Raw genomic sequence first — 21,292 nt, forward strand, 5'->3', positions numbered from 1 at the left:
TCTTGTCCAATAGAATAAAGGTTTGGAACTAAAAAGATCTGCTATTGGGCTCAGATCACATTCCATGTGCAGGCTTGCAGTAGGGGCACCAACAGGTTGCATGAGAATGAAGATTACCTAGGCTTACAGTACTGGGAGTCTTGATTCTATTAAAGACACATAGGTGAGCATTATGCTTCAACTTCTTTAATTTACTCTTCAGAAGTTTCAACTCCAAAAAGAAAAATAAACAAACCTCTTTGTTTTAAAACTCATTTCCCAAATGTTAATGTCTTTCCTGTAGCCCTTCCTACTTCCTGTCCATGTAGCTACTTCCTGTCCATAGCTGCTGCTCCTCTTTGGATGCTCTGAAATGAGCCACTAATGTAAAAAAAAAAAAAAAAAAAAAAACTCATGACAAACTCAAAACCAACACAATCCCGATAGAACATCGAAGACTCCAACTCCAGACCCAAAACAAAATCTCTACACAAACACAAATCACATTGTCCCTCTGCCTCTCTTCCTGTCAAACCAGAAAAAACACCTTTAGGGGAGGGTAATGCACTGCTCTTGTAACTAGACAGATACATTTACAGCCTTAGCAATAAGCCACAATACAGTGCATGCTCCAGGTGGGAAAGTAATGCTTGCCTCAGTGTCTTTAGCTTGCCTCTGTGTCTTTAATAGAAACAAAAACTCCCAGTGCTGTAAGCATAGGTAAGCTTTATTCTACAAGCATGTGTCATTCTATGTCAAGACTGGAGGTGAGCATTATGCTTCTTTAAAGCTCTGCACTACCCCTGCAGCCCCCAACAAGACTGGCTTCAAAGAAAAGAATCTTCAAAGCTCCATCGCTCAACCAGTCTGTTGCTTGTAAAATATCTGAGCTCTACACCTGCTGTGAAGGCTTTGGAGGCCATTGCATCGCCTGACTGAGCGTGCTCCGAATCAATCCCCGCCTGCTGCATTATCTCACTGACCCATCTAGCGCAGCCAACGCTGCCGCCCTGAAAGGTTTCCTGTAGGCAATTAGGAGCTGGGTCACTCGTGCCGGCCGAACTTCTGCTGTTCTGGTCTCTTACTCATGAATGCAAGCCACCACACACAGTTGTGGCTGCCCAGATTGATACGGATATGAAAGAGGAAGAGTTGGTCTTGGTCCCCTTTGTTAAAGTGAAAGTCGCCCCTTCCGGGCTGTATATTTTCCTATCGATCTATAGCGCCTTTTTGTCAGAGACCCTTCTGCAGGATACCAGGCAAAACAGCATTGCTACTTTCTGTGATAGCTGTATCATCAAGACGGGTCTTTTCGCCAGCCAGTCCGTCAGAAACGGTAGCACCATGTTCACATCCCACAGGTGCGCCTATTTAGGCATAGGGGTGGGAAGACTCTGAAACGTGCATCTTTCTATACACTCTAACCGTCCTGAACGCCTTCTAAAAGGGATGCCAGGAAATTCAGAACGGAAACTATATGGGCAGAAACGGGAGGCACACCTCGCAGTCTGCACCACAGGTCCCACTTGCTCCCAAACTCTGGACACTCTCCATGGGCCTCCTGCACGCACCTTCCTGTGAGGGGAAAAAACGTTGGTCTCTTCAACTCCTCGCTTTCCTTCTCTCATCACATCACAGACCTTGCCAAGAAGGCCCACTTTCAGCTGCACCTCCTCAGAGGCATTCGCCCTTTCATCACCTTCCCCCGGAAACAATGTCTCCAGAGCTCTGGTCCCCTCCAGGATGGACTACTGCAACAGCCTCTTCTTCATGCCCAACTCCTCTCTTCAATCTGCCCAACTCCTCTCGTCACCCCCTTTAGATAATCCAGTACAGGTCTGCAAGACTTATCCTTGGCCTCAAGGCAAGGGACCACATCTCTCCAGACCTAGAATCTCTCCACTGGCTACCAGTTGCTATGAGGATCAAGTGCAAGACCCTCTGCATCATCCACAAGGCCTACTGGGGCCTGTGACCCCGCTACATCCAACATTCTCTCCCTAAATACCTTCCTGTTAGAGCCCTGCAATCTTCTAGCTCCAACTCTCTGCAGATCAGACACTTTTCCGAGTGTGTGGGGGGGGGGGGTTGGGAGAGGATATGGGGGGTTATCTCCCTCCTCCGCAGGTGCCTCCCTCTGGAATGGCCTCCTTGCCCCTCTCAGACTGGAGGTGGATCTCCTTAGGTTCCAGAAGCTTCTCAAGACCTAACTTATCTCTTCTTCCCTCTCTCTCCCCTGCTAATGTCTCCGTTCTGCCTCTTGACCAGCTGCCTGGTTCCTTCAGTCTTTTATGGGCACCAGGTTCCCCTAGTCCAGTCTACCACTGCACTTGGCTGCCCTGACCCCCCCCTACAGCCCCCAACCTGCACATGCCCTTCCAGGCCCCCCACACTAACCTGGCTAGTCCTGCACCCTTTTAGCCCTACCTCGCACTTACCTCGCTTCCCCTGGCTCCATCCACCTGGCCTCCCCTGGCACCCACTTTTGTCACGGGCCCTTCCGCCCTGACTGGCACTTCCTGACCCACCCCCCTTCTTCCCTGCACTTCTCGTTGCTGCACTTGCACAATATGAATGTCACAAGGCCTAGTAGGATTTCTTTTGTTTGTCCTCCTTGTTATGCCTCGAAGCACATTGTGTAAATGCACATTATAAATATCCAATAAATAAAAGGTGATGAAAGGAAGATTACCGTATTGGAGGTTTCTGAAGCCGCCAATGGCCAAACTGCTTTACAATTGCTAGCGCCACCACTGCTCATCAGGCTCTGCACATGGATAGAATTCACGATGGCGAGCAGGTCTATTCAAAGCTCGGACTACGGGGATGGGACAGATAGTCTCATCACTTAAAACAACTGCATGCTCGCAGTACTCGCCTGCTACTGGTGCAGCCCAGAGTGCAGGCCTATTCTCAGGAGGAGGGTTGGTGACCAGATATAAACGCAGGGGGAGTGGGAGTGTTTGGAGTAGCACATGAGCAAGGCAGAGAAAGATGGTGCAGGAGGAGGTGTGACAAGAGATGAAACTGCTGGGGTTGGTGTGGAGCGATCTGAAGGTTCAAGAAGAGACTGTTGGAGAGCATGCAGAGCGATTTGAAGGAGAGTGAAGGACGCAGAAGAGGGGAAGAGATTGCTCAACATTTAGAAGGGAAATAATAGCAGGGGGAGGGGGTGCGTCAGTGACCAGACCATGTACAGAAGGTGTCTGCAACCTGTGGCCCACCACATGTTTTGGACTAAGATGCCAATGATCCCTCTCCATTTACTACGCTAGCTAGCACGGATGCTAGCGGTCGTCCAAAACATCTGGATAGTCCCGATTTAGAGGATGGTGCTCGAGTGGAGAAACTCGAGGAGGCAGGAGGATTAAAGAGCATGGACTCACAGTGAACGATGGGAACCAAGGACGGGGAGAGAAGTAAAAGGAACGTAGGAGTTAGGACAGAAAGATGGTGAAAACCACTTGGCGGAACAGATCCAGTAAAAGACCGGCAAAAAAATAAATATCAACTACAATATGTCTGAGAGGAATAAGGAGTATATGGAACAGTGAAGCAGTTAGCAATGACTACCTCACTATCAAGGCCTGCTCAGACGACCCCAGTCGGGCCGGGGCAGCCGCTTCAGCCACCGTCTTTCTGAACACACCAGCAGCGACTGCTCTGGATGACTCTGGCTTGCCGGTCCGTGTGACGATAACCACTGAGACCCTGCATTCAGGCAACCCAGTGTGTTCACCTTCATCTACTTTAACTCACCATGACCCTCCATGTTCCTACGACTCTGCAAATTCCAGGTAAGCATCATTGTATGCCCCCCCCCGCCCCCAATTCGCTCAATATACCAACCCCCACATCCAAAGCGCTTTCTCCCACCACTCTCGGAGCAATACAGTTGGTGTCTCTGAGGAAAATTAGGATTCTAAAAGTCAAATGTCCCTCTCGCCGGTCACTCCAGAAAGATGCTCCCACAGTGAAATGTACCATAGTATCTAGGGTAAAACCACTGGGTTCATCGGCGATACCTGGCAAACAGTGCATTCACTGCACAGCAGATGGATTGAAATAAAATAGATCACTATTACAGAAAAGTATAGTAAAGGTCACAAATTGGTAATAGCGCCAACACAGAGGGTGCAGCAGTCTGCCATTTTAAAGGCATCCCTCCCTCATTAGGTCTAGTTTTGTACATCTGGTGGGTTATCAGCCAAATTATTTTTCTCACCAAGGGTAAAATCAGTGCCCTACAAAGTGGCAAATGACCTTTTAAAATCTTAGGACAATCAATGCTATTGAAACTGATGGATGTGTGGTTTAGCTAACGTTTTCTATATCTTCAAGATTCACAAGATGGATGGAGAAGAGCGAATGCACTAGGAAGGCTCAAAGTGAAAAGGGAACACAAAGGTGGACAGCAGATCCATTGATGTAGGGATGGGTAACCTTCAACCTAAGTGTGTTCCAATCAATAAGCATGGTTGAGTTGACATGTTGTTTTTCTTTAAATTGTTACATACATTTACCAGTTAAAAGAATTTTGTAGATGCCATTGATCATATCATAATTCGGCCCCCTCTGCAAAGAGAGCATTTAAGACCAGAGCTACCTAAAATGGATGCCCCAGTTGCCATGGCGGCAACAACATCAGCTACGAAATTCACTGCCGCAGCCTCAGGTCCTGATTCGCCGTGTTGGCTTGCCCGCCCCACCCCTCCCCTCCCCTCCTGCTTTAAATGGAGGGGGAAGGGGACCGAGAGGCGAAGCCGACGAGTGAAGGCCAGGAGAAAAGGCCTTCTGTGCTGTTTGCAGCTCTTCATTGCTAGTCTGCCGCCTGCCGCAAATCCCTGCATCACCTACAAGGTAAGGAGTCCGGTAACCACCCACTCCATATGCCTGGCATCCAGACTCCATAGGCTATCAGAACACATGAGGCACCTCTGCTTACTCTGCCTCTACCTATGAGCGTCCGTAATGATCGCCTTCAGTCTCGCACACTCCCAGCCCTTGCTGCAAAGGCGCCTTGCACCAGCCCTCGATGTGCAAACCATTTTGTTACCTCGGCCTCCTACACAGCAAGCACCAACAAGGAGAACCTGTCATGATGCCTGCCCCCGGAAGACCAGACCAGGCCCCGCAGCCCCGGAAGCAGGCATCATGCCACTTGGAGCATGCCCAAAAGCCCCAGTTAGGGGCTGTTTGGGTACAGTCCTGGCGCCTATGGCGCCAGGCTCAAAGATAAAGTCAGTCCTGGCGCCATGGGCGCCAGGCTCATTATTGATAACTTACCTGAAGCAGACCATGCTGCATACTCACCTGAGGCAGACCATGCTGCATGAAGACTCAAGCCAAATGAGGCTTAGGAGGGACTATTTTACTGAAGGGACTATTTTGTTACTTGGGTGGGGCTGTGGAAGAATAGTTACCTGGATCTTCTTCCAAGGCTATTTAAACCACGCCCGGACAGCCACACGTGCTTCGCGTTATTCTGCTTGCTGCAGCGTCACGGTCACCGTGTTTTCAGCAGCTCCAGTCTTCAGCCACGCCCGCTTCAGTCCTGGGACTCCTGAAACAAGAAGACAAAAAGGATAAAGGTTAGAACAGGAGTTTTAACTTTAATCCTTACCTGAATCCTGATCCATTTCGCCACGGAACTGAAAGACAGAAGTCTTTGAAGCATCGCTTCGCATTCCTACGGCGCCGCCCTGAACTCACCTGCTAGGTGGTACTTCAGCATTCCATCACGCTCTCTCCATCTCGCGGCCGCCCTCCGACACCTAAGGAGACAAAGACAGCAAGGTGAGCAAGGGGACTCTCAAGGCCATACAAGCTACCCCCAAGGACTTACCTGATTTACCACGGGAGGTACTCACCTCATTTCGGGTAGGCGCAGTCAACTCTGCTTCATCGCCGTACCCCGGCCCCTAAGGGGAAAAATAGACTTACCTGAATCTTACCGAGTGCCATTTGGAAATCTTCGAGTGGATTAATCGGCAACCTGCAAGGAATCGGACAGAGTGAAGAGCAGACATTTGAACTCTTATGAACAATTGGACTTTAGAGTCAATACTGGAACTCAACAATTCCTCTACGCCAGTGAAGTAACTGGTCATCAACGCGCCCCTGCGGTCGACGCAGGATGGAGAGCTCATCCTTCCAAACCATCAGGTGAGACTAAGGAGGGGACATCAAGAGTGATCAGTGGGAAGACAACGGGAGTGGGGAAGGTGGGTTGACACTCAATTCCACGGGTGGTTAATTCCTCTGCTCCTTTGCAGAAGAATATTCTTGCGAGCCAGACAAACTAGGCTGAGCGGGCCAGTCCAGTCAGTCATCTCGGCGCTACACGTCACGCAGGTGGAAATAACAGCGGCCCAGTTCCGGTCGACGCCCCCGTGGGAACCAGGTGAGCGTAACAGAACCTCAAACCAGCCCCTACGGCGCACACAACCGAAACTAGGGCCCCACTCCGTACCCCCCCCACATACCCTAAGTTACTGAATGTAACTTTGCCTGTGTCTGCCACCACTGAATAGGTTACCCCATTGCAAATACTGTAATGCCACATTCTTCTAACCCCATTTCTAACGTGAATGCACCTTTGCCTGTCTGCCACCACTGAAAATTGTAACCCCATTGTTAACTCCACTACTCCCCCACCAGGCACCACAAATCCCCATCTCAGGTGCGCCATGATCAACGCCAGGTCAATCAGCGCCCACACCCTAGACATACATGACCTCTTATTCACCCACAACCTTGACCTCCTTATGATAACCGAAACTTGGCTGCACGAAGCCTCTGGCCCCGCACTTTCCCTCGCCCCCCCCTACTCCATCACCAGATAAAATCAAGCATCTAAAGGTAGTGGTGTAGCACTAATAGCCAAAGACCACCTATCTTTTAGAAAGATAGAGAAATCCATGAACAACAGTGACTATCTCCAACTCAAACTTGGACTCTTCCCCCAATTGCACCATTGCCATACACCTGGTTTACCGCCCTCCAGGCCTCTTAAGCGACTTCCAGGCCTCTCTCACCCACTTCCTCTCTGATAACCTCAAAAAAACTCCATCCTCCTCGGTAACGTCAACCTAGGCCTCTATGACCCCAAAGACACCACTGCTAAATCACTCAACTCAGCCCTTGAGACCCACCCCAGCCACACTCTGGGCAGAACCCGGGACTGGATCGCCCAGCATAACTGCCCATTAACCATCACAGGCAACACCCCTTCCCCATAGTCTGACCACCATATCATCACATTTAGCATCCCCATCACTAATTCCTCTACCCCCCCCTCCCCAGCCCCTGCTACCAGCACTCACAAGAAGCTCCTGCCAACTCACCAAAGAAACACTACTACCTTACCTCCAACGCCCAACGTTCATACCACCTTTGCCACTGACCCGGAAACCCTCGCACTATCATATGATGCTGCTATCAAATGAGCAATTAACGCCATAACCCCTCTGAAACCCCGCAAATCCAAACCTACCTCCCACTCCAACACCTGGGTCACCCTGGACCTCCTCATACGCCACACGAAAAAACGGGCCGCCCTTCCACAGTGGCAAACCTCCCACTCTCATAAAGACAAGCTCAAGTTCAAAATTTACGCTAAAGAATATAAGAAAGCAATTATTCAAGCTAAGGCTATGTCCTTCGAATCCAGAATTTCTGAGGCCAAATCAAATACTAAAGACATTTTCGTTATTTTTAGAGAGCTAGAGACTCCCACCCCCTGCCCACAGAATCTCAGCAAAGACAAAAAAAATGGTGCGATGAAATTCAATCTGCCATGCGCAACAAGTTGAGCTCCCTCCAAACTAATATACAATTACCAAAACAAGCACTTCCCAATACTCCCACCCCTGCCCCCTCTCACTCCCTGGACTCCTCCCCACTATTCTCCTTCAAGGCCATACAAGAGCAAGACATGATCAACCTCATGAAGACCATAAAACCATCCAACTGCAAGGGAGACTCCTGCCCTGCCGCAAATATTAAGGATTGTGCTGAAACACTTGCACCTTTCCTAACAGCCTTTGTCAATGCCTCCTTTACCACTGGGAAAGTCCGTCCCCGCCTGCCTCAAAGCAGTCTGGGTCCGCCCCCTCTTAAAGAAACCTACGCTCGACCCCACCTCTCCCAACAATACAGAGCTATCACCACCGTCCCCTTCCTACTCAAAATATTGGACAAAGCAGCATACCTGCAGGTTCAACACTTAATTGAAGAAAACAAACTGCTAGGACTGCGCCAATTTGGCTTTCGCCCCAAGGCATGGGACTGAAACCGCCCTACTGGACCTAAACACCCAGATGGATGATGCCGAAGACTTAGGCAAACCAGCCTTACTCCTACTCCTTGACCTCTCTGCGGCATGCGACCTTGTAGACCACAACGTCCTTTGCCACCACCTCTTCACCACTGCCAGATTCTCCCCCGACGCCAGGGCCTGGATCACCTACTTCTTGCAAGACAGGACCATGCAAGTATTCTCCGACCTGGCCTCCGACTCACCCACAATCATGCTCTGTGGAGTACCCCAAGGATCCTGCCTCTCCCCCAAACTAACATCTTTACTCGCCCACTCTCATCCTCAACGTACTGGGCATCTCCTACTCAATTGTGCGGATGATACACAGATCCTCCTCACCCTCACTGGCAGCTATGACACAGACTCCGCCACACTCAACAACATCTACAACACCATCCAAGCTTGAATGGCAGGCAAAGGACTTTGCCTCAATTCGTACAAGACAGAACGCCTTCTGGTAGGCTCCCCAGACACACTAAAGAATATTGATACCCAGTACAGTCACCTCACCATTGAGACTATTAAAATACCAGTCTCTGACTCAGTCAAAACCCTCGGAGTCTACTTGGACTCAAACCTTTCCATGAATAGACAAATAAAAGCAATCGCCTCCGCTGCAGCGTACCATACTGAACTAATTAACACAGCCACGCCTTTTCTATCCAAAGTAAATTGCACGAACATAGCCGGAGCAATCACATGCTCAAGGCTAGACTACTGCAATGTACTCTTCCTAGGGACCTCCACTAAAAACCTGTATAGATTACAAGTCATCCAGAACAATGCCCTCCGCGCGGCCCAAGGCATTGCCAAAAGGGAGCACATCACTGCAGCCAGGAAATCAGCCCACTGGCTCCCAATAAGACAAAATCATATTTAAGGCTCGGACTCACAAGTGCATTCACCACACCGCACACGAATACCTATCCCAAAGGATCCACCCCTCCACCTCAAAAAGACCAAAGAGGTCACCCTACACCAACATGCTTTGTGTACCCTTGGTAAAAAGAACTAGAGTAGGTGGATCTAGCTTCCCCTACCTTCCACCTTCACACTGGAATGCTCTACCTCCTAACTCTGAGGATAAGTATCCCTCACGGCTTTCCGCAAAGCCCAAAAAACTGTGCGCTTCGCATAAATATGTGCCACAACCATCAACCCAGCCTGAATGACCTCAAATGTATTGTATTATTTGTACTCTTTCAACTATGTACCATGCATCTATCAGTGTACAAACGCTTTCTAATGCATTTACCTTCTGAACCCTCCTTATAACCAAGTTCCTTGCAAGTAACAGTGCCTCGATGCCCACGGGCTATTTGTGCGCTATACAAATGTAATAAATAAATAGAGTTAATGCATGGCATAACACAAAGAAACAGAAAGGTATAAGCCCAAGATCACTGCACAGTCATGGCTAAACAGCTGCAAAGAAGTTCAGCAATCCTTAAATGCCAAGAATCAAGATGCATGAAAATATACTCCAGAGGGAGGATAAATTGAAGCAGGAGTGCCTCAATTCATGTGAATTAACAAGATTTTACTCTGTAGAAATACATATGCGTTAACATTAAAAATATTGAAAATGTGCTGTAACATCGTCATTATGAAATGAATCCCTACGCATATTAGTGCAAGAACATAATTCGACCGTCACTAGTATAAAAAGAGCGAGTCGATTTTCTGGTTGACTCCATAATTCTTTGACATACCGGTCAAAGGTACTTTTAAGTGTTCTCTTCATATTCCCATGGGTACAGAACCCACTTTGTAACATTTCTCATGAGTTGAGCCAATAGTCCTCCCAAGCATGATCGGGTGGTAAGAGGATGCAAAGAGAAGTCCAAAAGATAACACAGGAAGGGAAAACTAAGTGGAGAGAAGCGAGAGGGAGAGCAGTTCTCACTATATGTGTGGGGTATGGGGCAAAAAAAACAAAAGCTTCAAGGGAACAACAGCATATTCAACCCATCACACATCCATGCACCGATTAATTCCTGTACATCCCAACAAGTAATAGAACCGACTTCAACGGAAAAATGCTCATTTTCACAGGCATTATTCCCCCCCTTTCCAATCACAATTTTGTTTTCAGTTGTAGGCCATATCACAACGCTATTGATCCCACTCCTATCTGTCCCAATGTTGATGTTTCTTCATCCTATTCCTGCTTCCTCTTGACATTCCCTTGCCCCTCCCTCCCCCACTATGGTCTGGATGCCCAGGCAGTTCGAGCAGTACAAAAAAAGCCGATTCACATAATATCACAAGTTACACATACTAACCACGTGTATATTGTAAATCCTAAACAAGTCTAAACACTTGGATGCCACATAGTTGGCAGGAACAGAAAACAAGCATTGGCAAAGCCAACTGATGTGGGTTTTTGTGCCAGTATGGGATAGGTATTTACCAGGCACTGCCATAATGGTACTAACTGCCATAAAATGGCAACATGTGCAACATAGTGTTATTACCTGGTCATAGTGCCTATCTTATACCTATACACAAGTCATAACCGTCGTCTTCATCAATTTCGGTTTCAATGCCAGTTTTCAACATGACTTCAGTGCAATGAACAGATATAATCCAGTGTCTGAAAGCACACTTGGTTAAGCCATTCATTACACTAGCAGCACATTTAAAAATACAATCAAGCCATCAACTCTCAGCAGACTGCTTAGGCCAAAGTATGATTGTACTGCTTGATAGAGCTACTTTCAAAGCTACCTCTACGAAATCCTCCCAGGAGCTTCTATTTTAGGGCGGGAAAGACGGGTAGGTGGTGGGAATGGCCATGGGGATTAGCATGGCCATAGACAGTAAATGGTTGGGAAAAGAACCAACCGCCCACTCTCTCATGCCCTCTTCTATTTAGCTATACTCCACTGCAATAGATTTGGCAGGTAAGGGACACTCAAGACCCACCTAGTAGACAAAACAAAAAAAAGGGTACAGGCTTCTTCCACCTTTTCCAAGTTTCCCATAGAACACATTTAACATACCTTCGAAAACAGATTAGGAAAGTGTGTCAGTCATATTACCTGTTTTATATGGTGTTGGCGATTGTGGATCCCAAAATATTTCTTGCTGCAGTTCATCGTTGGAAGGGGAACTGAAGGCTGTTGCCCACTGGTTATTTTTAGATAGTCTTTTTGGGGTCTTGTCAGCACATGCTTCTGGAATACAAAAATAGATTTAGGGACAATCGCACACAATAACTTGGACGAGATCACAAAATATAGTAAAACAAATACATGTTTGGCTTGGAAACAAACAGCCACTCTCCCGAAACTAAGTTGAGTTGAATCATCAGTTTGTCCAAAACAAGTTTTAATGTTTTTATTTAATTGAATATTTGTATGGCGCCTATACAGCAAAAAGTGTTTCCAGGTGCCACTAGACAAAAAAAAATAAAAATAAAAAAGATAAAAAATAAAACAAAAAACAAAAAACGGACTTGTGGGGGGATCCAGAGGAGAAAACAACAAGAACAGTCCCATTAGGCCTTGTGAAATTCAGATCGTGCAAGTGCAGTAACAAGAAGTGCAGGGGGGAGGAGGCAGACCTGGGCAAAGGGATGGGAAAGGGAGAGAGGGGAGAGGGGGTGGAGTGCAGGAGGGAGGGGCCCAGTGGCTGGGCAAGTGCTATGGGGAGCCCAAGAGGGCAGGTGCCTGGGAAAGCAGGGGAGAGGGCCATCTAGTGCGAGGATCGGAGTGAACCAGACTCAGTAGGCTAGTCAGTGAAGGGTGCCCAAGGGCAAGTGCTGGTAAAAAGGGGTGGAAGGACTGATCAAAGGATGGCCTGGCCCCAGTAATGCTCATAAGGGACACTGGAAACCAGTCAAAGCGGCAGGTGGTGTCTAGCAAGGAGGGTGGGGAGAGGGAAGGGTGGCAAGGTATTGAAAAGCTTCCGGAACTTGAGATCTGGCGCAAGTCGGAGAGGAGAAGGCAGGCCGTTCCAGAGGGAAGCTCTTGACAAAGAAAGATTAACCCCCCCCCCCCATTCTCTGCTTGGAAAAACGTCTGATCTGCAGGGAGTTGGAGCTAGTGGACCGAAGGACTCTAGCAGGGAGATGTTAGGGAGAGAGAGTTGCATGTAGTGAGGTCCCAGGCCCCAGAAAGCCATGTTGATACAGAGGGTTTTGAATTTGATTCTTGTGACCCCCGGGAGCCAGGGTAGGGATTTTAGGGCTCAAGAGATGCAGTGCCTGGGCTTGAGGCAAAGGATAAAGTCTTGCAATCCTATTCTGGATTAGTTGAAGAGGGCAAGAGAGGAAAGAGGCAGATTAAGGAAGAGGCTGTTGCAGTAATCCAGCCTGGAGAGAACCAGAGCTCTGGAGACATCGCGTTTCTGGGGGAAGGTGAGGAAAGGGAGAATGTCTCTGAGGAGCTGAAGATGAAAGTGGGCCTTCTTGACAGTCAGCGATCTGAGGTGAGAAGGAGAGGTGGATCGAAGAGGACGCCCACGTTTTTTGCCTCACACAAGAGTGAGGGACGGGGACCAGGAAGGGTGGCCAGAGAGTACGAGGGAAGGAGGGGGCAGGAGTCCCAATGAGAAGAATCTCAGTCTTTCTGGCATTAAGCCAGAGATCATTAGCAGCACACCATGCCTGAATAGACATCGGACAGTCTGGAATATGAGAGTAGGGAGAAGACGACAAGGAGGTAAGCTTAAAAGGAGAGGTGTGTCACCAGCATAACACAGGAAATGAGAGAATCTGTAGATCAAGTGAGCAAGGTAAATGTTGAAAAACCACAGCGATAGGATAGAGCCCTAAGAGATGCAACAAGCGGAGAGTGAAGTAGGAGAGAAAAGGGCCCAATTGCACTTGAGAGGGAGATTCAAAAAGGAAAGAGGTCAACCGATCCAGTGTCTCGGTCCGGGATGTCAAGGGTGTCACAGAGCCGATTTCTGAGGGTGGAATGATTGACTATGTCAAAGGCAGAGGACAGATCGAGAAGCAAGTCATCACGGGTTTTCAGGAGAGCAGTTTCTGTGCCTCCGGCTGCTCTGAAACCAGAATAGAGGTCGTGGAGACAGCCAACAGATTCAGTGTGATGGATTATTTGTAATATGACAAAAGGAGTTTGCTCAAGAAGGGGTTAGTGGAGATAGGGCAGTGGTTAGCCGGGCAGGAATGATCCGCAGAACAGAGTGCTTGAGGGGTGATGGGAAACAGCCAGTGGCAAAAGAGTTGTTACAGAACTCAGCCAAGGAGGGAGCAAGAGAGGCAATATTGTCCTTGATAATTCTAGAGGAGCTGGGAAGCACCTGTTGGGCGAGATTTTCATAGAGCAAACTGTCTTGGTGACCTCATCTGGCGCTATGAGTGAGAAGGAGGAGAGTTGAGGGGGGCCAAGGGAGGCCTGGTTGCAGGCAGAGGAGGGAGGGGGGATGAAGGAGAGGGAGAGAGGACAGGTCCTGAGTTTTGGCTGTGAAATGGGAGACCAAGGCCGTGCAGAGGGCCTGGGAAGGAAGAGGAGAAGTGGAGACTGCAGCAGGATTGGCAAGTTCCTTACAGATTTAGAAACATTCAGCCGTGTTGTTTGTGGCCCCAGAGTTGCAGGCTTGGATATGAGCCCGTTTCTTGAAGCAAATGGAAAGTCTATATTGAAATGATGTGGCATTTATAACGTACCTGTACACAAGTGTTTCTAGGCGTGACAATGAGGGGGAGGGGGGGGATAAAATAACGATCTTACTAGGCCATTTGTCATTCAGATTGTGCAAGTGCAGGGAAGAGGGAAAGGGAGAAGTTCCAGGGGGTGGGGGGGACGAGGGGAAGCGGAAAGTGCAGTTAAATCACAAATGCAGCCAGAGGGTGGCTCACAAGTGCAGCGAGAAGGGACTGTACGGTTGCAGATCCAGGCCCTTAAGTGCTGGGGAGCCCAGAGGCAGTGCAAGGGAAACTGGACAAGCAGGGGCATGGGCGCGAGTTCAAAGGGTGACCAGTGTGCAGATCAGTCAGGTGCATCAGCAGGGGAGAGGAAGAGAGAAAGCAGAAACGAAAAGAAGGTCTCGAGTTGCTTGCAGAACCAGAGGTGGTTCTGCTCAAGTGCGAGAGAGGCAGAGGGAGGCTCCAGCCGAGGAGATAGATCTGCCCCAAAGTCTCTGCTTGGAGAAGCGTCTGACCCTCATTGAGTTGGATGTGGATGAGTGGAGAGCTCGAGAAAGAAGTTGTTTTGGAAGAGAAAGTTGGAGGTAAAGTGGTCACAGGCCCCAGAATGCCTTTTGGAGGATGCAGAGGGTCTTGAACTTGATCCTTGCAGCCACGGAGAGCCAGTGAAAACATATCAGAGCAGGAGTAATACGATCCCTGGGCTTGAGGCCAAGGACAAGTCTTGCAGTCCTGTTCTGGATAAATTGTAAAGGTTGAAGAGTAGAGGCAGGAAGATTTGGAAAGAGGCTGTTGCAATAATCCAGCCTAGAGAGGATCAGATCTCTGGAGACAGTGAGCTTCTGGGGGAGAGCAGGAGACAGGCCACTTTGTCAGAGAATGTGCTAGAAACCAACCGCTTCCGTTCCGCAACTTTGTACTTTCATTTCAGCACGGCTAGGTCGTAATCATACCAACTATTGCACTAGGAAGCAGGCTTCATGCGGATCCTCATGACAAGGGTGTTTGAGATGGAGAGGTGAAGGTTAGCAAGAGCCGAGTCAGTGTGACGGTCAATAGGAGGAGTGGGGGGGAATGAAGGAGGCGGCAAACGCAGCTACCGACATTCGCTTAATCGGTCGAATGATGGAGGAGACTGGCAGTGCGGACGGAGGCTTAGCCAAGGAGCCCAGGATCTCCAGATGGGAGGAAAGCGTAATCAGACCAGGAGAAAGCAGTAGTGAGAGGGTAGTCAGCTGAGATGAGCGCATCTAAGCTGTGCCCGGCTGAGTGTGTAGGACCAGAGGGAAGAATGGTGAGGGAAAGAGTCACAGAGGTTGCAGAGGTGTAATAAAGGCTGCATCAAGAGAGTCGAGATGAATGAGGATGAGAGGTCAGAAGGAAAGAGGCAAAGTCAGACCAGGGGGGCTGTAGATGGTAGCGAGAGTGAAGAGAGACACAAAGCTTGCAGACAAGACATTCAAAGGGAAAGTAGGATTGAGTGGGTACGATGGAAGCAGGGACCCATTCAGGGAAGACAAGGGACACTCCACCTCCAGACTGGTTAGACCCAGGCTTGGAGAGGATCTTGCAGCCCTCAGGAAGGAGAGTGTCAAAAGCAGTGACAGAGATGGCATTGTACCACATCTCAGTGAGAAGGAGGACGTCAAAGTCAAAATATTCAAGGAGGTGACAGATGTCAGAGGAGTGTTTGACAGCAGAGCGAGAATTGAGGGTATATAGGTGAAGCTTGTTGCCACCTTTAAAAAAGTCTTCAGGGGCAGGATGCAGGGACGAGGTAAACCAGACGGTGGGGGTGAAGAGGCCAGAGGGGTGGCAGACTGAGTGGCAAGAGAAGGGAGGACATTAATGAGAGACGGAACGTCAAGGAGGAGGAGGTTAGGCTGAGAGCCCTGGGCCATGATAGTGCCATTCTGGTAGACATTAATGATGAACCTAGATGATTGGAGGTGTGCCAAGAGAACTTCCAGTCTGGTTCCACCATTAATGGGCGAGGAAGAGAAGGGGGAGAAGATAGAGACGTTATGGGGAGTCCATAGGTCAAGAGAGGGGACAGTAAAGAGGATGTCAGTAATAGTCTGCCTGGAGAAAGCATTGTCATAGGTGTCAGCAATGGGCAATCCTGGGTTGGAGACCAGGAGTGCTTTCTAAATTTTCCTTCAGGTTTGAGAAGTAGAAAAGGCCATAATGTAGCAATTAGAGTAGATCGGAGAGATGGAGAGCACCATGGTTGCAGGAGGGGGACGGAGAGCAGATATAGGCACTGCACAATTCACGAGGAACACACCAGGTCAGGGGAAGACGAGTCAAATGCAACACATGAAACACTAAAACAAAAGGGTAATTAGGGATATGGCCTAGATTACAAAAGGCAGCAGGGAGCATTAACAATTCACAAATATGGAGGCGCAGCCAGTAAAGCAAGTATTGAGAAATTAAGTCAATGTAGAGATAAAAGGCCTACCAATTTAACAGCAGTATTTACAAATAGTATGCCAATTTGAAATTTCACAACTCAGAAAGCATTTTAGGACATCATGAGGGTTAGAGCAACAGGATCCGGTTTTCAAAAAAAACTTTTGAGTTAAGCTAGCAGATTCAAAAACAACCAGATTCGATTTTCAAAATGCAGTCAATGCCAACATTTGAATAAAGCCAGCAGAATTAAAAAAAAAATAATAATAAAGTTTAGTTTCGATTTTCAAAAAACACAGTAAAATGCAGCTTGTAAGTAAAGCAGTTAGCAGATTAATAACAAGCCAGGTTGACTAACTCGGATAGAGGTGAAGAGCAACACAAGCAACATTAAAACAAGCAGTCTTCGAGCACACAGTTGGAATACGTTGGATTCAGTAACAAGAATATAGGCTGAGATTAGGATGATGCAGAGCATGTCACCCATAGACATATGAGGTGAAAAGGTAGCATGTCGTCAAGTAGCAGTTGACATGTCCAGCCAGAGAGACCTGAGCAGAATGGCATTCAGGGGAAGGGGCAGCTCCACCCAGGACCACTTAGAAAAAATTAGGAAGCAGCGTGATTTTAAAATGTTAGTTGTGAAGTGCAGGATGGATTATACGCAGTGCGCTGGGACTCTGGGAGAGGCATCAGAGCACTGCTGCGACGAGGAAAGAATAGGGAAAGCTCTCATGCAGAGCGGGGGCCCAGAACAAGGCAATGGACAAAGCGGGCACCTCCAAGGGGATAGGGGGGTGGGGAGCGCTTACTTGAGCACAGATTATGATCTACAAGACCAAGGTGAGAAAGGGGGTAAGAAGGTGGTGCTTACCCGCAGACAAGGCAAGGAGTGCCAATTGGAGGCAGCAGGCAGGGCAGGAGGTCCTCCCATGCCAGAACAGGGCCCTTAAAGGAGGCCCTTTGAGGAGGAATGTGTCGTTGCTTGCCAGCTCCCGGGCCGGCTGTAGATGAAAGACCTTACCCGACCAATCAGGTGGCCCTTGCAGAGCTGGGGGACTGCAGCAGGCTTCTGCAATGTCGGTGGCCATGATGGAGGAAGCCCTGCCGGCATTTTGTTGTGCAGCTCCAACGTTCTGATCAGGAGCTCTGGGCAAGATGCTGCAGCCCAGTGGCGAAATGATGAACAGAGGACCAGACAGGGAGAACACAACTCTTAACAAGTTGCAGTAGAAATTGCAAAAGCTCTTAGACAAATTAACATAAGCAGACACAGAGAGGGCTGTTCTGACAGAATTGAGGAGCACATGAACAGATGGGTTATTTAAAAACAAACTCTAAAACATAACAGTTTAAGGAGAACGAGTTGTGTATGGGGCAGGGGTGCGGGTAGAAAGAACAGCACAAAGCAGCAGCATCCTCAAAGAAAATAATAAAAAAAATAAAAAATAATAATGCGATCAGGCAGTCATCACTGCGCTTTCTGGCAAGAGTGAGACCGGAGTGCCTGAAGGGGCCAGGGATAGCCCCTCCAGGGATGTGTGCGACAAGGAGGCCGCCAGGAGTCCAGGGTCTGCAGGGGAGCCCCCCCGCCCCCACCTAGGGTGTGCCTCTGGTGCCAGGACAATTCGACCACCCGTGAGAATTGTCGGAATGGGGCATGGGCAGCTATTTTTCCAATGATGTGCAAACCGTTGGCTGTTTGAGACTCGACCCAGAACGTGTAGTATTGTACCCATCTATCTGCACTGGGTGCACACAGTGCTGCTAGTAGAATACAGCTATGTCATATGGAATGCGATGGGACCTGAGGGTTCCAAGAACTACAGTTGGGAACACAGGATGGGAGAACCTTACTGAAAGGATGTCATCTATTTAGCTCCCTGCCTTTCTATATAACTAGCCCTGTAACTCTAACTTATAAATAAACGTACTCCTTTTATATATACTGGTCTCCTGTGCCTTACCTTAATCCAGATGTCTTCTTACCATCCCCGATACTACAAATGGTGACGAGGATGGGATTAACAGGTGTTTCCTGGTTCCAGATAAATTACTACATATAGCCTGTTGATCCCAATATAAAAGGACCCACTGAAGTCCATCTGCTGACTCCTGGCTTGAAGAAAATGCTTTTGCCAGCCGTCCATGATGAGCCCAGCAGTGATGATGCCCAGCGCCGGTTTCCTATGAGAGGATTCCATTGTATCCTCCGCAAGGTATAAGTCCTGCTATTTCATAATTATATGGCAGGCAACCGGCACGCAAAAGATTGTTGAGGAGCATCCCGTTTTGCTGTCAAATAAGGTACTGTGCGGCATGGCTGGTGAGCTGCAGCAGCATTTGAATTAAAGGATAGTTCCGGGACTTTTTTTTTATTGTCCCTACGGTTCGGCCATGTGTTTTTAAGCATAAATCGGTAGATCGTAGAAAACTTTCCTATGGACCATACCCGACTTTTCGTCCATTAACGCACTCGAAATCAGCCGCCATTTTCTGATAATCCTATCACTTGCCGCATCGCCCTGGCTCACCTGCTTTTGCGGCACTAAATCAAATCCCCCGCCCCTGAAACAGACTTTATCAAAACATTCATATTCCCCGCCTCTATCCGTGACGTGACTGAGCTGCGTAGGCAAACGCGCCCAGGCGTCTTCTACGCGACTCCACACAGAACCCGGAAATCAACACAGATCAGCTCACAACACAGCGCGCCACAATTTGGAATATGAAACTGTACTTTAAAATTAAACTTCAAGATTGTAAATTTGGTAAAGTACATTTATTTGACATCAAATGTTTAGAGAATATTCAGCGATTTTCATTTTTATTTGCTCACGTTCCAAAAAGTTCGTTTTGAGGCACGCGATGTTCCTTTGCTGTACACAGGGTCTTAGATCATCTCACAATACAGCGCCACAATTCGGAATATGAAACTGTGGTTTAAAAGCAAACGGCAAGATTGTACATTTGGCAAAGTACATTTATTCGACATTAAATGTTTAGAGAATATTCTGGGATTTGCATTTTTCTTTGCTCTCGATCCAAAATAGTTCGTCTTGAGGCAAGCGATGTTCGTGTGCAGTACACAGGGTGTTGGTTTACGATAAAATAAGCTCTTCGGTCGCACTGATAATCGCATGGCTGTTCCAACAACGAGGCACTAGGCCACCACAACGGTCTGTATGTTGCATCTAGCCGTTAGTACCGCGTAAGGGCATACTTGTACTTGGCGATCGTCCCATAAAATGGTCAGGGTGGTAACGTTGTTCACGCGGAGAAGCAACTGGCGGCTGTAAAAGCCATCCGCCGGTGTCTGGTACTCGTGACACGGACAATAATGTAGAATGTACCTGTTTTAAAAACATAAAAAATGAAATTAGTCTCACCATCAGATCTTTATTAAAATTATTCATTTCATATATTAGGTCGGGAAATTATTTCATAGCTAGGACAGTGCAACTGGGTATTATACGTCATTTCCAGTAACCCACCCCCTCTCCTCCGCCTTTTTCAGAGCCGCCTGAGCGCCAGTGGACCACTTCGTCACTGATATGATATAATATGGCATTTGCAACGCGCCTATACACAAGTGTTTCAAGGCGTGGCGAGGCAGGGAGGGGGGGGGACAAGGAGAAGACAGACAACGATCCTACTAGGCCAGGTGTCATTCAGATCGCGCAAGTGCAGGGGTAGGGGGAAGGTAAAAGTGCAAGGGGAAGGGGAGGGGGAAGTGGAGTACAAGGTAAGTAGCATAAAATAATAAATACATAGGGCCAGCTGGTGGCGAGTGCAAGGTAAGTGAAGAACAAGTGCTGGGAAGGGGGGGCTGTAGGATACTGAGACAGTCCCCCAGTGCAGGGGTTGACAGGGAGGCAGTGCAGGTGGAGAGTGGAAGGGCCCAGGACCGAGGTCGCAGACAGTGAACCAGTTGTAGCAGGGGAGAGGGAGAGAGAAAGCAGAAGCAAAGAGGAAGGTTTTGAGGTGCTTCCGTAAAAGGAGATGGTTCTCCTCAAGATAGTGCGCGGTACAAAACAATATGCCACATAGAACGAACAAGTACAACTTAACCCGTCTTTAAAGCTACTGTATAGTAATTAAATTGCGGTATAAACTCATCTAAAGAGTTACTTACATTATATTTGCATTTTCCATTGCGTCTGTGCGTAGGGCAGCCCCGAAATACCACTCCTTCTATGCCGACGTTATTTCTTCTAATGAACGAACATTAAATGGCTATCGTTTCTGAAATTTTATTCATTATCGTTTCTTACGTTATTGCACCACACCCCCAAAAAGAAGTCTTTCGGGATGGTCCCGGCCTGTCAAGGTCAAATAACAATAGAACCTTATACTGAGTCGTGGGCCATTCCGGCACCCGAGCAAAAAATCAAAGCAGCTGACCTTCACTTTGAACGAGCACACATTCCAAGTTAGCTACATTCAGTGTAAGGCCATCTCACAGGACTTGAAATTTACACTCCATCTTTGCATTTTGTCTGCGTGCTTTGGAACCCCAGAGAACCATAAATACGGAGACATTGTATATTTTTTGAAAAATGATTTATATTACTGTTTGGTTTAATTTAATGCGCAAATGAACAAGGTTGGATAGACACATTGCATGTACACTGAGCAATCACTTTTATTTACACAATACATAGCTACACATAATCAATGGCCCTGCGACATGAGGAGACTCGAGAGAACAGACAATCAAATGACAATCATTTAAACCGTGATGTGTATTTCTCAATGAGCTCAGACATTCACTATCAATGGCTGGATGTGGTATAGCTCCGTTGTCAATCACTTCATATTCTTCCCATTGGCACGATGCATCTCCAGTCTCAAGTCCCTGCCAAAAGGTTTGACAAGCAACATCTCTCGTTCGCTTCACTGTCTGTGTAGATCTAGTTCGTACACCCACTCGCAACTAGAGGACAGATTGGAAAAGG

At 48.0% G+C, this 21,292-nt stretch overlaps 1 protein-coding gene across 1 annotated transcript in view; it reads right to left on the reverse strand.

Moving 5' to 3' along the window:
- Positions 1-21,292, reverse strand: part of ETAA1 (ETAA1 activator of ATR kinase) — a 187,825-nt gene that overhangs the window by 119,681 nt on the left and 46,852 nt on the right. Inside the window, exon 2 of the mRNA XM_069608153.1 lies at positions 11,344-11,478. Within this exon, the coding sequence (XP_069464254.1) occupies positions 11,344-11,478 (135 nt within the window). The remainder of the gene's footprint in view (positions 1-11,343; positions 11,479-21,292) is intronic.

This window comes from Ambystoma mexicanum, chromosome 4q, assembly GCF_040938575.1.
Source record: "Ambystoma mexicanum isolate Mex_15411 chromosome 4q, UKY_AmexF1_1, whole genome shotgun sequence".
NCBI lineage: Eukaryota > Metazoa > Chordata > Amphibia > Caudata > Ambystomatidae > Ambystoma > Ambystoma mexicanum.